General features: G+C 38.9%; 2 protein-coding genes across 2 annotated transcripts; both read right to left on the bottom strand.

Annotated features, from left to right (window-relative positions):
* Window positions 1-131: 131 nt before the first annotated feature.
* On the bottom strand, window positions 132-1,595 carry LOC147488369 (uncharacterized). The gene has a single exon (XM_086574356.1). It carries the CDS (start codon window positions 1,593-1,595, stop codon window positions 132-134), a length of 1,464 nt encoding a protein of 487 aa, XP_086430482.1.
* A 2,436-nt stretch (window positions 1,596-4,031) lies between these two features.
* Window positions 4,032-17,171, bottom strand: PAH1 (Lipin family protein). Its single transcript, XM_086570018.1, has 11 exons — window positions 16,994-17,171; window positions 15,351-16,879; window positions 14,617-15,215; window positions 14,468-14,541; window positions 12,244-12,328; window positions 10,554-10,640; window positions 9,917-9,989; window positions 4,924-4,967; window positions 4,703-4,831; window positions 4,513-4,611; window positions 4,032-4,413 (listed from the first exon to the last, which is right to left on the bottom strand). Exons 2-11 carry the CDS (start codon window positions 15,781-15,783, stop codon window positions 4,357-4,359), a joined length of 1,680 nt encoding a protein of 559 aa, XP_086426144.1. The 5' UTR covers window positions 15,784-16,879; window positions 16,994-17,171; the 3' UTR covers window positions 4,032-4,356.
* Between the last annotated feature and the right edge of the window lie 938 nt (window positions 17,172-18,109).

Here is an 18,109-nt window from a genome sequence, read left to right as displayed (position 1 = left end):
GCTTCCAGTTGATTGCTTCTCAGCTCCATCAATCCTCTGGGGCCCGGGAAACGGAGAACTTGATGCAACGTCGAAGGTACAGCTTGCATTTAGTGGATCCATCGTCGTCCTAATATGGCATTATAGGACGACTAGATGTCCAAGACGCTGAAGCGCGTATTGCAGCTGACTTTGTCCTCTTTAGAACCCACTGAGACGGGAAGGATGATATCACCGACTGGGTCGGCTCTGGAACCATTGAAACCATAAAAAGGGGCAATCGGGTTTATCAGAACTGACTTGGGTAAACTCATTTCTTGAAGAGTGTGGTAAAATAAAATGTCACAGGAACTCCCCGGGTCTATCAAGACACGCTTCACTGTCCAGTCGCTGATCTTGACGTGGACGACTAATGCATCATTGTGAGGAAGGCAGACCTTGTTGAGGTCGGCCTCTGTGAAAATGATATCTCCTAAATGGCGGCCTGAGCGACGCGGAGCATGTTCTGCTTGGGAAGTAAAGTGATATACTTCGTGAAGAGCGCCAACACGACGTCTTTTCTCTCTTGATGAGGTAACTGAATCATCGGGGAAAGTAATCATGTGAATTGTGCGAGCATTGTCCCGATCTGAGGAGTGTTGTCTGCGCTCGTGACGAGAACGCTCTTGGAGTCGTCCTCGACGGTGGGGACGAGCTTGGAAGTCTTGATGATAACGGCGAGGGGGAGAGCGACTGCGCACTCGGCGAGGTGGAGATCGGCTGTGCACACGGCGAGCCATGAGTTTATGATGCAAATCACCGTCAGGAATGTTGGTGTACTGTTTAATGTGACCAGCTTTGACAAGGTCTTGAAGATAGTGCTTAAGCCCCCAGCACGCATTCGTGTCATGACATTTGGCTCTATGGAAGGCGCAATATGGCTTGCCAGGTCGATCTGCTGGCTGCTTCACGTCTGGGCGGAAGTACGAGGCTCGCCGGATCTTGTCGAGGATGTAACTAGGAGAGCGAGTCAAGACAGTGAATTCTCTGTTGTTATCTTGGCGGGTCCCAACCTTAGGTGCCAGCGACCTGGATCGCTGTTTGGTACGCGGGGTATGATCAGAGATCGCTGCTACCTCCTGGTTCTCGGCTAAACCACTGGACTTCAAACTTTCTTGCAACTTGATATACTTGTCAACACGGGCGTACAGTTCGGATAGCGTTTCTAGGCGTTCCTTCATGAGCGATCTGGAGAGGTCGGTATTACGCACTCGACAAGCATTAGAAAATGCCAGTGTGGCAAAAGACTCTTTCAGTCCGCTTTCCATACACAATAGTTCAGCCTTGAACCGTCCTAAGAATTGGCGAATGGTTTCATCCTCTCGGAATGATAACTGGAACAGCGAATCGAGATCTGCCTTCTTACGTCTGTTATGCACGTATTGGCTAGCAAATAGGTCAGTAAGCTGCTCAAAAGTTTTAATAGAATCAGGTTCGAGAGAGAAGAACCAATCAAGTGCGCCATCCTTGAGACTGGCCGGAAATAATCGACGCGGAAGATAATTATACTCGGAGAACGTAGAGGGCCAAACTCTGAATGTATCGAGCCACATGTTGACCGGGACAGGTGCTGCCATCATACATGGGGAAACATGGCTGGATAAAATCTTGAGGAGAGAATTTACCGAGAACGCGTCGGCCGAAAGCGGGGATCTTGGTATGTCTTGAGCATTTTTGAACAATTTGGGTTCGTCTTTTCCGACCGCACTTTGGCCTATCCTATGTGACAATTCGTTAATCTGGCGATTAACCTCATTGATGCCATTTTCAAAGAACATTACCGACCGTTCTTTGTTGATAAGCGTCGACTTGGGCCGCAAAGTAGCATTTTCTTGCCTGAGTAAGGAAATGCTTTCATTTGTTACACCCAGTTGTTCTGCAAGGTGTTGAACCTGAGCTTCGAGGCTGACCATGCTTCGTGGGCTTGAGAATTGGAGAGTTGGTAGTTAGGGTAACGTGATTTCTCAAGTAATCGAAACCACAGATGGCGCCAATGTAAAGGAGCGTTTTGGTTTTCCTTAGTGTTTGCGATGGGAGAGGGAAGAGGGTTGAGATTTTCTGGAGGGACCGAGTTCGCTTGTGAGCGAGCTGCCTACGTATCCTCTTTTTGGTATTTTCTCTTTTCCGAGAGAGAGGAATTAGGTCCGACGTAGTTCAAATAGGTGATATTTATAGGCTTGAGGAAATGTCAATCCGGGGGACATGTGTGTCTTGTGCACACGTGTAAGGTGGAGATCGTGAATGAGTGTTGGGCTGGTTGTATTAGAAGTCATGTCTTTGATTGGGAGTTGGCGCGGTCGCCCCTATTTCCCGATGGTGGGAAATACAAGTAAGATTTTGGTAATGATTACCCCTGGTGGTCATCTTATCCGAGGCGTTCTGTCTCTTGCAATGCATTCGTACTGAGACATCTTTGTTCGTACCACCTACCTGAAAGGAACTGCTCACAGATCGGTCTTGGAGGTCGATGTCCTAAGTTCGCTCATGCTGCGCACATGTGTGTTCACAAGGGAGCTGTTCACAGGTCGGTCTCGGAGGTCGATGTCCTGAGTTCGCTTATACTCCACACGTGCATGATAACTTTATGAGGATATCACTCCCCTACAGAACTTATAACCGACTCCAATGTAATGCCCTGAACTATAGTTTGGTGATTTGATTATTAGATAATTCATTGCAACAAATCAATAAATCCTTCTTTACCAAAAAAAAAAATCAATAAATCCTTTGCAGCGGTTGTTTATTTTAAACCACATCGGATCCTTTATATATACATGTTAAACGTTTAGAGATATTGTTTTCTTTGGAATTGTTTAAAGTTTCATAGATAGTTCACAAATTTATGGAGGAATCAACGTTTCGATATGACTCTCAATTTGAACTTCTTGTTTTTGTTGCTTGACTTGCTTCACATGTCCAGAGACTTGTCCGCAAAGAATCATTACAGTGGGAGAAGTTGTGGACTTATGACTACTTTGGATTTATCCAATAGAGAAAGGGACTGCATTTTTCCACGAATCCTTTTTACACTTACCCGGATTTACAAGTTGTCTCCAAACAACTGGATATGCTCAATTTCTCACGTGTAAACTTTTCTTCTGCATTTCGTCATCTTCAATTCTTTAACACTAACAAAGCAACAAAACCCATCAATATTATCGATCTTCTTGCACCATTAATCACTTTGATGATCTTAATCCCTTAAAATCTTCTGCAAATCTTACCTTCTCGATTACATTAGAAAAAAAGTTGTTGTCTATTCGATAAAACCCCATCGGAAAGTTGTAGAAACTGATCCAATTATTTGTTTTATAAAGCTTTCTTCCTTTTGAATCGTTGATTGAAATGAGCTAATGAATACCCATTGTAGATTTAGATGATACTTGGGTTTGAAGGAGTGTTACAATTTTAAAAAATCGCAATTTGGCATCCGCACTGATTTTCTTATTGCTTGATTTATTTCTTATTATGTTGCTATCACCCCAAATTCCCAAATAACAACTTGTACAATTAACAAGAAGTACTAGCATCATCATGAAGTTAACTAACACTCCTCACTGAAACATCGTGAAGAGCAATTTGGATTTGAAGCCCATGTACTGCTGTTCATAAGACTCATGTTTATATTTTACTCACTCACGTTTTCCTGAATTACAACCTTTCTAACGAATAGAATTCTATTTAGCATTCATGCTTGTAAAACGAGATTGTGGAAAAGTTCTTGTTGGTTCCTTCCTGAATCCGGAGTTTAGACTTTTCATATCAAATTATAATTAGGGGTATTTATGTCCAATGCACTGAGACTCCGAGGAAGTGGTAAAAACCTTCGTGGAAAATTGTGTTCCCTAGAGAAACCTTTCACAAACAGATACCATGTTTCAATCATAAATTTAGATGGTTTCACAACAATATTTTTAGATTTGCTTGGAGAAGGATTCTGTTAGACTAGAGCGTTCCCAAATCCCAATATTTACCCTAAAAAATACTTTATAAGTTAGTAATACACAATGAAAGAACCAAATAGAGCTGAGATTGGCTTAAATGCAAAAATGAAAAGAGAAAATTGAAATGATGTTTTATTCTGTAAGAGATCTTTCGTGGGAATGATCCAAAATTTCCAGAAGATTGATTATGTGTTACAACTTACAAGTTACAACATCAGCACCTCATTTCAGGTGCAGAAAGAATGAGCAGACTAAAGCTGTTTCTGGCCCATGTATAAATTAATTAAGGTCCCCTTTCCGTCAACTGTGGAAAATTCTGTGTGGTCTGTTTGAGCCTCTGGAATTATGAAATGCCCTGTCAAAAATGAGAGCTTTCTGGTGCTTTCAGATTAAGCTATAAGTCAATACTTGGCAACGGCACCCTCCAGTAATTCCACGAGTTGAAATCCTCCTGTAAGTTTCATTGTAGAGTTATAGAATGGCAACAGATCATCTTCAACTATTAAGAAAAAGTAGATGGTGTTAACAATTAGAATTGACGAGTAATCACCTGCTCCACCATTGAAGTGGGCGGGAACATGTCATTGACTAGCGTATGCAAGGAAGTATACGACTTTACACCAATGCGATGACTAATGGCCACCTCACCCTGCCAATTTTTGTAGAGATCAAATTATACAAATCCTCAAATCACTTGCAAAATCTGTAAATTAGACAGAATATAAGAGAAATTTAAAGACCTTTGGGTTAATAATGAATATTTTGCCTTTAGGGATACCAATCTTTCTATAACTGAGCTCATCGGTGTCTCTATTCCCAAAGCCAGCATAGAACGGGTTATATTCGGAAGGAAAGAGCGCTTTAATGTCCTGTTGAACATAATTAAAAATTAAAACAAGTACTGAAAAGACTAAAGAAAACAAAAACACGAGAAGAAAAAGTGTGCTGCTCAGGATAGTACCTCTAAACATGCAATTTTGAACTCATGAGGTGCTCTTCTGATAACTGACAATTAGAAGGAAAATTCAATCATAAGAGTGAAGTAGGACGAAACGTAGTAGATAATTTTAAAAGAATAGCAAGCATGTGCATATGTTTCTCAGACTCGTATGCATATTCCTTTACAATCGATGACATATATAACATAAAGGTAAAGCAGTTCCAATTGGAGAATATTCCACTAAGACAAGGCCCATAAAGCTGTTTTGTTTGTAAATTAATAGTTATAGCACAACATGGTGATAGTATTCTGAACAAATGACACCACCCATATCACAATCAATCAGAAGCCCCATTTGCGAGGTGTTTGCAACTACATCAGCATCTGCAGCCAATTATTGGCAGTTTTTTTTTATTAGTAAAATTTATTGATTAGGCTGTAAAAAGTGTACAAATGTGAGAGAGAAACTCACTTACATGGTGCAACCAGATACCTCCCGAGACCTAATGCCCATTCTAAGAATCTAAGGTTACGCCCTATAACGATCCCAATATCCCAATTACAAGTTCTCGACTAACTACATCCGAAAGTTAGACGAGAAATCCCACTTTTTATCCCTATCTCTAACTAATACATCATTGCTAGCGATATATTCAGTTAGTCTACAAGATTATCATCGTGTTTCCTCTCCATGATAGGCTGATTATTGTCCGAATCAAGCCCCATTGTTTGCCCAATCCCACTCCTTTCGATTATTTCTATGTAATTCCCCAAAAAGTTTTTGAAGACCTGTATTTCCCAAACCTGATGATATCCCCAAGTTGGCTGTTAAAGGCACAACCATATATTTGATCCAATCCCGAGAGTCGTCACTATTTCGACCATTGTACATTCTACTTGCAATTTCCTCAACATTTCTTTCATTAAGATTGTCATTATGCATCCTTCGAGGACAAACATCCACCACCAAGTTATCATTTGAGCCTGCCTTTCTCCCTACATTACTGCTACTAGATAATTCGGTGATCCCCTCGTGATGCGTCGACATGAACAGCATCACCACTTGGCTCAGTCTCGCTCACTCCTTTAGCAGCCACTTCACCCCCTTCATCAGTAGTAACCAATACAGACCTAGCAAAATCTTCTGTCCCAGTTGCATCAAAAATGCTTTCCACTTCATCATTACAAAGACCATTCCTGCTCAGAACATTGCCTCCCCAAGTAGTTGACTTTCCTCTAGGACCCATGGAAACCGCACACCCATTTACCTTTCTAGTTGTTGGTTGCTCCTCCTCTCTGTCTCCCTTAATAGATTGAGCCAAGCTTTGTTGTGCGAATTGCCGGCATCAAACTGTGGCTGATTTGTTTCATGCAGAATGGGATTTAAAGTATGTTCCTCTTCCTTCTCCCTCCACACAAACACCACTTGATTGTCTGCAGATCCACACCCATCGGCACAATTCACAATTACTGCTTGAGGAGGTTTATTTTCTCCAATTGTCTCTGGTACACATACCTCCAAGACCATAGGAATGGATGTAGGACCATTACTGGTGGTCTGCGAGCTCCTACAAAGTCTTTCTACACTCTCCAATGCATGCATAACTTTTTCCTTTTTTTGATGCTCGGATCAGCCTTTTAATTCTTGAACTTGGGCTTGAGCGGAAACTTTGGACCTTATTTAACACAAGGTCCAATTTATCCATAAGAGCTTGATTCACCTGGTTCGCCCCCCTTCTCAAGACATCCCCTTTCTTCAGAATGCGCACTATCAATTGACAGATTGAACATTACTAAGGGACCCATTGTGGTGGCCCTGAATTCGATTGGGCCTGAACCACCCACATATTGGTTGTCAAGTCCATCAACAAGGCCCATAGAAACTCCATCCATTCCCGAGCAAATAGCACTATTATTCCCAACTTCCTCCACCACATGTCTACCATCCACTTCTTCATTCAAGTTGACATTCTCCACCCCTGTGCAACAAAGTACTCCAACACGTGTTGGATTCACAGCTGGCAAAGGATGAAGCAAATTCAAATTCAAATGTTCTGCACGTGTCTCCTCCCCCATTGAGATCTCTCCGACCACCGCTGAAGCAGTGTCAAGTGGACTTGTTCTGTGCTCTCCTGCTTCGTCCCTCACAATACCAGCCACTGATCTATTTTCAGTGTCCTCTTCGAGACCATCAATTCCGGCGATACAGTATTTTCTCCATCTTACCGACACCCAGACACCATCTTCATTGAACACCACCTTTTTCTCCTGGTCGGTCCCTTCTCCTTTCTCCTTCAAGATCAATCTCTTACAAAGCTTGATTTTCTCTAACACACTATCCCAAGCTAGATTCTCGTTAACAACCCTCACCTGAACTTCAGCTATGATTGGTTCTTCCTCTTCCCCACCATCATGATTGTGTCTCACTCCCCCCCTTCAGCCTCATCTTCTCCCACCTCGCCCTGACCCTCCAAATTGTTTTTCTCGGTACCATATTCTATCCCAACTACTCATTCACCTCCCCCATCGAGCAAAGCATGGAGATAAGAACCAGTCTTCGATCTCTCCTGTTTGCCATTGTCTCTCAAGTTAAGACCAACTGTCCCTGTTGGATTAGCATTCCCATTCCCTTGATTTAAGATCACTGTAGAACCTTTTGTGAAACCTTTAAGTGATGTAGCAAATTTTGTCCAACTTTCTCCATTCTTGACTTCAGGTACACAGAGAAAGACGGAACGACCTTTGCTGGAGCGTTGGCTAATAAAGATTTGCACAGACCTACCGTTCTTGTTGGTTCTTATTCCAACGCTCACTGCAAACTGAGCATCCCTTCTTCTGTTAGCACAAACATCATTTGTATTCTCGCTTGCAGCGAAAGAGTGGAATCTGTTAGCAACCCACAAAGCTGTCTCTTTTGTTAGAAACCCTTTGGTCCTGTAACCCCCTCTACTCTCAGTAATTCCTATCAAGCTTCGACCCCTAATACCATTCCACCCCACCTCAAATCTCTTCCTCTCAATAAGAATAACCATCATCTGATGAGCAATGATTCCCAATTCTTATCCCACATGAAACCCGTGTGTTTTTTCTCCTATGACACCTAAGAAAGCTGTATGAGATTCTTGCATCATATGATGTGGGTTACCCAATAGCAGCCTACGTATGCATGTAGTATGTTGCTTATTATCATGTACTTCAGTATACAATGAAGTTCGAGATAACATGATGTAATAAGCGCCCCTAATTGACCTTTTCTTTATTTCTTTAATTTTGTTTTAAGAGGCCATGTTGGCTCAATGAACAAAGCCAATCTAGAGTATTTTAGGGTTTAAAAAAAGGCAAGATCACTATAATTGGGATAATAGCCTCCTTATTCACTAGTTCTTGTTTTTTAGAGAATGCTATTAAAACGAATATTATTGTTACCGAGAAATTTTAGAGTGATTATGATTTTGAATGTCAAATTGGGTTGAAACCCTACTTATTGATTTGTTTATTTATTATTATTCCACTGTACTTTACATCATAACAAGTACAGTAAACAATCAAGTTTGCATTCCATGACCTTCTACGTATATGCAAATTCCTTTATGGTTCTTCACAGCCAAGAGTTTACCACTTACAATCCCCAAACATCTGCCCTTTCTATGGTCAAAAACAAAACAAAGAAAATTACTTGTGGCACAAAGACACTGTTTATCATGACAGGTCGTAACTCATAAAGGGAATATATAAGACTGACACACCCACCACATGCGCACGTGTGTAAAGAAAAACAATTATAATTGATAAGTAATTAAGATAGTTTCTCCTAGAGCTTCCCAAGTCCCACAGGTTTAGCTAGCTGGAAGTTTAAACATGACAAGCCTAACTATCCAAGTAAAACTTCGAACAGAATATAGGAACGTAAAAGTGGATAAAAGAATCTCCATCAAATATCTAGTTAGGTATTACATAGATATGTACACATACAAAACATGATTAAAGAGTTGCTTTTCGCTCCTAGCTCTCTAAATGCATGGTGTGTTTGATAATCTAGGGGAAATGTTTCCCATGGAAACCCCACTTTTTAGCTTAAATCCTTCATGAAACACGCACATGCATGGGAGTTTTCCGCCACCTTCAAGAGTTTTCATGAAGAACTCTTCCATAAAAGTTTCCAGATTGGCGTCATATTTAATTATCCCATCAAAATTGCTCAAGAGTTGAGAAAATTTCCAAAATCATATTTCACGAACATCTACACGAAAAGTGAACATCCTATGGGAGTTGTTCTCATGTGATACAAGCACACCAGAAATTGATTGTACAAACCTACCTTCAAGTTGTGTATCTATGGGGAAAATCTTAAAGCAAATTCGCAATTACATCAAACATAGATTTTTGGGTTTTGTTGTGTTTTGTTTTTTCTTCTGGGTCAAGTCAGTCTTGGTCTGGGATAGATTAGGTTGATTCATACGGGTATACGGGGCATTGGATACTCCAATCTTGGCTTTGTACGAGCTTCTGCCGATTGTAGGAGTTGATGTGATTTGACTGAATTATAACATAGAAATAGACTTCTGACAAGTACCATAAGGATGCCTAGGCTCTTATAGTAAGATTTATCTTAGTCGCTATAGTTCGAGTGCTAATTACATGCACGCAATTACTGGTAGGGTTTTTAGCAACCATTATATTTGTACGTTATTATGGATATTGAAAATGTGTACCGAATAGTAATATTTTGTTTTGTAAATATATAGTCATCAAGTCATGTGCTTTTTTTGAAAATATGGCCCTTTCTTTCCAATCAAATTGGTTTAGTAGAGTACAGGAAATCCCTCAAAAGTAACAAACTCAATGCCCTACTCTATGAACATAATCACTAACTCTAAAAATCATTTGCTTCTTCTCTAACTTTGGGTACTTCTTCTTAGAAACATTTCTCCTCTTAGAAACATTTCTTTTTCATTTGATCAACAAGAATCAGCAAGCAGGAACACAAAATTATTTTCTCAGGAAAAAGAGTTACCTTCTCGGTATAATGAAGGAAATAGCCCGTCAGGTGAAATGACAACAGGCCCATTGGGTAAAGTTTTTCCGTCCTGCAACCAAAAAAGAGTTGGTAATTCTTTGCAGCAGCTTTTCTATTAAAATTTTGATATAGTAGAATACTAGAATCTGATCCTGTGAAAGGAGGGGATCTTGGCTAATCAAAGCCAAGAGGGTGAAACTGAGAGAACTTAATGTCCACATTTTGTTTCAACGGCAATAGGCCAAGAGGCTCAATAAGTTGAATAGTTGATAACAAAAGTTATTATAGAGCAAAAGTTATTCGTGGTGCATAATGGTCATATAATGAGTGAAAAATAGGTAATTATTTTCTTATAAAAAACCAAACACACAACATCATAAGCCAATGTAATTAAGTTAGACCCGACCCACTATAATTTAATCAGAATATAATCATTTCCTTAGAAACTCTAGAGTACCTGGGGTGAAGAGCATAAATTTGTATAAAGGCTGAGAACCTTTAATAAATGATTTCATGAATTTTTTTTACCATACACAGGGAGGGATCAATGCTGAGAAACCACATTGATCCTTAGCACCCAGAAGCCAAAATCAACAGACTACAGAACAAGCAACAAACAAGGAATCTTTAGTACCTGCTTTAGGTTGAGGAGAAAACTTCTAGTTAGATAAGCCTGAACAATTGCACGTGCACTCAGAAAAAGTAGCTGATATCCATTTTCCTGCAGCTCAATGTAGTAAAGCATCAGCTCAATAAAACTAGAAGAACAACGGTTGCAATATGTATAATCTGACTCTGATGCAGGAGCATGGAAAGTTAAAGTTAATTAATATTTAATTTTAACCACAATGGTTATTACATGAATAATTTTGTAAAAATTGAATTTTCTTAGAATTTGGAATATATTTTTATTAGGATTAGGAGTCGTTATTTTAACCACAATGTTAGTTCTACAGCGTTTTCCCAAAGCTTCAACCTCCTTAAAATCGAATTTTATTTGCTTTTGAGAAAAGAAAAATAGAAACTTTCTCATATTTCACGGTTCTCACTGTGGCTTCAATCAAGATCATCATTACTGCACCACTCAGCTAGTCCACCACCAACCTTAGCTGAGAGAAAGTATCAACAACACCATAGTCGCTTCCAAAATCAGTCCAATCATTCAACTCCACAACCACCATCTTTTGCTCATCACAAACCTGGAGTCTTTCATATTTTGTTCATCTTTGTTTCCTCCCATTGTCTATCTTCTTGACTTCCAATTTTTGTTGCGACTTATAAGTCTTAGTACATTTTTCTTTTTCTTTTTCTTATGACTAAAAGATATATTATAGATGTAGCCAATGATCCATCACATTAACTTTTTTTTTCGTCCATTACATTATCACTAAGATCATTAGCAAGCAACTAATGACTCGCACCATTACCACTCACACCATAAGACTACCCACATTGTCCTAAATTACAATACCAAAAAACATACGCAGAAGTGTAGAATAATACCATACCAAGTACATAATTCTATCAAGAACGACACCCACAAAAGTCAAACAATCATTCCACGTCTCCACCCTCTCCTACTTGAGCAATGAATTACATGTCTTCACCAATGAATCAAGTACTTCTTGTACTGTTTCAAAATCATTGTGATGATGATGTAACTTTGTGGTGTGCTACTTTTTATTTATTTTTTTGTATGGATATGTTCAAGCCACCCACCATTTTCCACCTTATTCTTCTTCTTTAACAGATCTGTTTTTTTTTTTTTTGGTTTGAATAATCGGGTTATCTGAAACCGAAACCGACGGAGTACCCGATCCCGTCAGATAGAGAGCAGGTTTCAGTGGTTATTTCTCCTCCTACCAGAACCTGAGACCGATCTGAAACTATCAGTTCAGTTATCAGGCAACCCGAAACCGATCAAAAACCGACTTTTCGGATACGGGTTACCCAAACCGACCTGAATGTACACCCCTAGTTAGATATAACGTAATCAAATTATAATAATGAAGAATTGAGTTTTCTTCGAAAAGGTAAAGTTTTACTTTGTCATTGCCTTAGATTGATGATAATTACTCTGTGCTGCAATCTGCCCAAGAAAATGGACCAGGAAAAACATAAAGACTGAACATGAAAGCAGACGAGATCATATTTGACACAAATGTGAAAGCCTAATATATCTAACATCAAGGAAAGAGGCAAGGAGAAGGTCTCTTCCTGTCAATGTCTGAAGGTAGGGAAAAAACTTTTACAGACTGTTTGCATTGAAATGCTAGCAAATAATAAGAATCCACAAAAGATAACTAAGATGGTCAATGGCATACCTTAATTGCCGAAAAAAGCCGTGCTACCCCAGATTGCGTCCAATCCTTCCCAACCAATGGCATAAACTGTCCTAGGACATCCGATCTAAACACAGAAAATACACTTATCAAATTCTATTTATGTAGGAACCCTAGCACTAATCTAGTAAATATGAGAAGGATGTAATGATGCATCCATTCTGGTTATACCCAAACTATAACTCTCTAATATATGTGATCATAGTCATCAATATTGTAAGATACAAGATACATATCATATCAAAAGCAAAACGATATGTATCACACCATAGCCATAGTTGTCAACTCCCGAATCGTATCGCAAATTGTTTTTAATTTTCAGTGAATCGAGAATCGAATCGAGTCGCGAATCGTAAGATCCACAAATTAATAAATCGTTTTATAGATATGTATATTTTCTTTTATATTTTATATTTTATTATTATTATTATTATTAGTATCCAATTACAGAAAGTTTAAGGTCCAAGGATGGCGAATGTTTAAATGAGCCATTTGCAATTGTCAGATTGAGAATTTAAGTTATGGTCCAAGTGAAAGAAAAGTCCAAATAAATTTACTTACTAAGACTGGCCCAGTTTTTAAAGACCACCCATTTCTTTAAAGTAGTCACGTGTCTTTCTAACTAAACCTAATATCTTCGACAAAACAAAAGGTGCCGCAACTCCTCTCTTTCTGTCTCTCTCTCTCTCTCGATTCAGGCAAGAAAAAAAGAAAAAAGTACAAGAAGAAGAAGATCTGAAATCTGAAGAAGAAAAGACTTTTTCACTGAATCGTTGGTCATTGAATTGTGCGATTTTGACGATTTTGTCAGTTCGAATCGCGATTTTAGAGCGATTCCACTATCATCCGATTCATACCTGCAATTCCAAATTATTGTACTTCGACTCGACTTGAATAGTACGATTCGACTCGTGAATCATACGATTTTGACAACACTGACCATAGCATCCAAGATATGATAAATGATACATCCTGTATAAGGCGATACACTTCAAATGCATGAAATGATGAAAACTTATATGCGAAAACGAGTTTTGAGATATATTTAGTTTTTCTTCTCTTTTCTAAGTTTTGTAAAGCCATCTTAGGTTTTAGTTATGATAAACAATAATCCAAAATCAAAGAACCTTTACTTACTCCTGTACAGCCGTACAGATAGCCAGTGTTCTAAAAAATGTTAGGCGGTAGTCGGGCGGTGGGAGAGCGCCTATGCCTAGACGGGCTAGGCGCTAGGTGGTTTTTTTTCCTAATATATATAGTAATACACACATATACTACAAGAAATGAAGAAAATCATTTACCATAACTCAAAAAATAAACACAAACAAAGATACTTATTACAAAAATGCGTAATAGTTGAGGAATATTTACTTCATATAAAAACATACTCTTTGTTATAGTGGAATATAATTTACATTAGACTTAAGTCTTTTAAACTCATTCAAATCTTAAGCCTACACGGGCCTTTATTTTTCGACATTTAATCACTCAAAAAAAAAAAAAAAAAGCTTGACTGGACCGCCTAGCCGGTCTGCCTAGTCGGTCCACCGATTTTTTAAACGACTAGGGCCTAGGCGAGTCGGTTGGGCACCGCCTAGCGCCTAGAGACCGCCTAGACCGATTTTTAGAACCGTGCAGGTAGCTTAGCCCTTCATGTACAATACTACTTTGGGGCCAAAGGTTTAAAATGATGACATTTTTTGCCCCACACTAGTAGTATTGTACATGATAAGACTTTACTCATGTATGTTTGTGGAGGAAACTTACACACACATGCACAAAGCCACAAACACATACAAATAAAAAATAATATGTTTTTAAGTGTTACAGTAAAAATGAAAACCGATACACGAAACGATATACGATTTGATAACTATGTCTGATCAATTCAAACTCAAACTCAAATTGTGAAAGCAGGCAGAAAAACAGTTAAAACCAGCTAAACATTTACTTTGAGAAGTCCTTGCAATCTCTATTAGCATGCATCATTTCTAGCTAAAATAACGAGGAAGTAAGCCAGCTGCATACTTGTGTTTGTGTGCACAGAAGTGTGTGTGGACATCAAATAGAAGCAAAAACAACCGTTTAAGCAATGCTGCAAGAATAACGACTGAATCGATGCCTCGAAAGAAAGGTAGCATGGACAGAAACTTCACACATGTATCAGTAACTAACAAAAGCACCTTAGTCCATTCGGAAATCTTACTTGGTGATGGTTCCGTCCACATCAGAAATAACTATTCGCGCATTCCACTTCCACAAGTATATATGTGCATCAACCTGTTGAATATCAGTTAGTGAAATATTAAATTAATACATACACAATATACAAATGCATGAAACGGTACACCAGACCTGTTGTGTCCCTAGGACCATGGTTGAGAAACTAAAGGTAATCATATTTTGACCATCTTTCAGATTCAAAGAAGCAATTTGCTCCGTTGTGGGGATATTCGTCCTTACAAGCTTCTTGTGAGGAGACTCGCTACCCGCATTCGGTGATGGAGTCAGTGCTGAATGCGGTTTCTGTGAACCGGATTCAGAATCAACAAATACTTCCTCAGTTGATGAGGTACTACTTGTATGCTGAATGGTCTTAACTCTTCTGAACGGAATCGGCCAGAGCCTCCATCTGCGCCCAGAAGGAGTAGAGGTGATTTCTGGAGTATCTCCGCCAGGTTTTGGTGTCTCATTTAACTCAACATGAATTGTATCTTCTGTCTCATCAAGCAAATCTAAACCGAATGCAGCCATCCCAAGAACAAGAGGAGCAGCTTTTCCCCATGACAAATACCTTTCTTTGAACCTGACAATAAGGTTTTCTTCCTTTATAATTGATGCAGCAGAAGCTTTAAACACCTCCTCGGATATGCGAAATGCATCAAAGGCTTCAGCAGCAAGACTCAACCCCATACCAGGATGGAGTAAGTTCCCACATAAAGATATCTCAAATCCTGCAAGCAACAAGAAGATTGAATGAAAGTATGAAACTGAATGAATATTCTATATGACAAGCCAAAAAAAAAAAAAAAAAAAAAGAACTAAAAAAAGGATATTCATCATTATAGCCAAGAGAGTTGGATTCTTACCCATGCCCACGTTGGTCTCTCTCCCTGAATCAGAACTTCCCGTTTGTGGTTGCATAGGCTCGCTGCTGCTACATTCTTGTTCGGGTACAGATAATCCTGAACTGTTTTCTACCCCTTGGGCCTGCGGAGACACATCAAACTGATCCTCCTTCCATTCGAGATCATTACTAACAGAATGGAGAGAGATGCTATCTGAACCCAAGCACCCTGAACTATCAACAATCAAAGCATTGCTCTCAGAGGCTTCAACTCCATCCTTTATTTCCTCAGTTGACGGAATACTTAATGGTGAGTCTTGTGGTGAATTTTCAAAGTTGTTTTTAACTCCTACTTCAATGCATGAAGAATCCATATCACGAGACTTGGAATCTTCACCACGTTCATTTAAGTTTGTCAGTTCCAAGCAGCTTCTGAAAGTGTCTTCCTTTTTCATACCATCAAGAGGATCCACAGAACTAATATGCTCAACACTATGGATTTCTACGTTGTCAATGCTACAAGTCACTTGAACTTCATCGACTACCTCTACATTAAGCGTGCTATTCTCTGAAACTTTCCCAAAGGCATTGCTATAATCTTCTCCAGAATTAAGAGGTGCCGAAGCCTCTATGTCACCAAAATCGGCAGTCCATGTTTCCTGACCAGATGTATAATCCTCATTGTCTCCATCAAAATCAGCTCCCTCGCCAGGACCCAAATGAAACTGTGGGGTGCTCAATTGCAGATTATCTACATTGTCTACTTCTAAAGAGATGGGTGCTGTTAGTACATGGCCATCCACACTAAACAGTACTACCTCCGAATCAGAACTCTGATCGTCAGCTTGTTCTAACCGCTCATAATAAGCTCTATAATCTGTCGACTCAACAGAATCTTCACAAGACGGTGGTTGGCCTTCGAATTCATATAACCTCGTTTCACCATCAAGTTCACTGTTCTCAATTCCATCACTACGCTCAGCATTATCTACATCACTCTCGTTTCTACAAATACTCACACTAGTATCTTCATTCTTCTCACCACCATCACCCCCCGTGGTTACCAAACTATCCAAATTCTTATCCCCATCCTCATTACTCAAACAACAACCTCTCTAATAAAATATGCTTCCCGAATTATCAAGATACATATGAAAATTCGCTTCAACCCCATTAACCGAAATCCTAACCATCTTCTCAGCACCTTTCAAAACACCTTGAAATTTACCGAACCGAACATACCAAGGCGTTTCGATAAGTCCCATCTTGTTGTTCAACAACAATAACATCTACAGCTCCACCAAATGGATGAAATGGTGTTGCTACTGAATATACCCCTTGTGATATAAAACTCCCTACTTTACTAATCATTATTCAAGACTATAGCTCAATTCTTTCAACAGATTAACATAAAATTAATCTTTTTAATTATTTCTAAAGCCAAGAAACAAAAATGCACAGGCAATAAAAGAAAAGAATATAAAAAAAAAAAAAAATCTCTTTCCTTATTTCTTACTTTTTTTTTTTTTTCTGTCTTCTTATTCTTGATATCTGCATGCAAAGAAAACAAGAACCAAATGTTCAAAATTAGAGTTAAATTATCATAACAATGATTTAAACTATGTATACATGTATTACAATTGATCAAAAAGAACATAACTTTACCTGAAAATTGCTAAGTTAGGAGAGAGAGAATGTGAATTTGGAGTTTTGAGTTTTGAGTTGGGTCCTCTCCTGACAAGCTGAGAAGAAGAAAGAGTGATGAAACAGATGACTTCTGTTTTTTCCTGGTAAATATTTTCTGGGGAATTGAAATTGGATAACGATTAGTGTGAAAAGTACTGGATATTACTTTTATAGCCTTCGTGGTTATGTATTATTACGTAGTGAACTTTATTACTGGAGTTGTGAATGGGGATTAGTGGGAAGGGGTTTTTGGTACATTGAGAATTTGTTGTGACTTATTGGTACGTTACATAAACATAAAAAATGGGAAAATGGAATAATAAGATTAACTAAACACGTGTTTGTCGTTTTTGAGTTGCACACGTACGACACTGTGTCTACTGGGTATGTTCCTTGTCGCACTTTGCTAGCAAACTGTTGATCAGATGGAAAACGTGGGAGGTGCGTTAAGATTTTTAAGGTCAGTACTCCATATACGAGTGGATATCATGAGCTAATAATTTTTGTTTCGTTGGTTTTGCTCCGAATTTTATTATGGCTAAATCTATGGTGCGCACGTCGTATGATATGCTATCAAATTTGGGCTACTCATACCAAAGGGTGCGTGTGTATTGCATGGCAAAAATACTGATCCAAAGGCCCACATTACCTGCGCACCATACATCTCGCGCACTGAAGACATGCTCTTTTATTATACCCTGTAATGAGGCGCATGCAAGTGAGCCGTTTGATGTGGAAAATTCCGTTCGCACCAATTCAGACGATTGTACTCCAGTTTCTATTTTAAAATACAAAAGAGTCAGCTAAATGCAAATATAATAGTTGTTTTATTTAGGGGCTAAAAAGTAAAAAACGAAACTTACTGCTGTGTGAGCTAACTTTCTTGATTGAGTTGTCTCTGTCAATACAAACTATTGAACGCTTTTGTCCCTATTTTGCATCTTAAATTACAAGATGATTGTTTTTATATTATTTTAATATTTGTTATGTTTTTTTTAGGGGTTAAAATGTATTAAGAATTTTTTTGAAAACATTGGTCGGTGCAAATTGTGGCAAAGAGTGGCATAGCCACGTGTGTTCAAAACTAGTTTGTAT

The sequence above is a fragment of the Coptis chinensis genome, chromosome 7 (assembly GCF_015680905.1).
Source record: "Coptis chinensis isolate HL-2020 chromosome 7, ASM1568090v1, whole genome shotgun sequence".
NCBI lineage: Eukaryota > Viridiplantae > Streptophyta > Magnoliopsida > Ranunculales > Ranunculaceae > Coptis > Coptis chinensis.
The sequence above is the reverse complement of the archived record's forward strand: the minus strand, read 5'-3'. Positions and strand labels throughout refer to the sequence as shown.

Bases quoted from the DNA above. Each gene is read 5' to 3' on its own strand.
- LOC147488369 (XM_086574356.1), bottom strand. From the start codon at position 1,595: ATGGCAGCACCTGTCCCGGTCAACATGTGGCTCGATACATTCAGAGTT.
- PAH1 (XM_086570018.1), bottom strand. From the start codon at position 15,783: ATGAAAAAGGAAGACACTTTCAGAAGCTGCTTGGAACTGACAAACTTA. The intron at 12,329-14,467 runs GTAAGATTTCCG...TTCTGTGTTTAG, and splicing joins GTGGACGGAACCATCACCAA to ATCGGATGTCCTAGGACAGT. The intron at 9,990-10,553 runs GTACTAAAGATT...TTTTGGTTGCAG, and splicing joins TTCTCCTCAACCTAAAGCAG to GACGGAAAAACTTTACCCAA.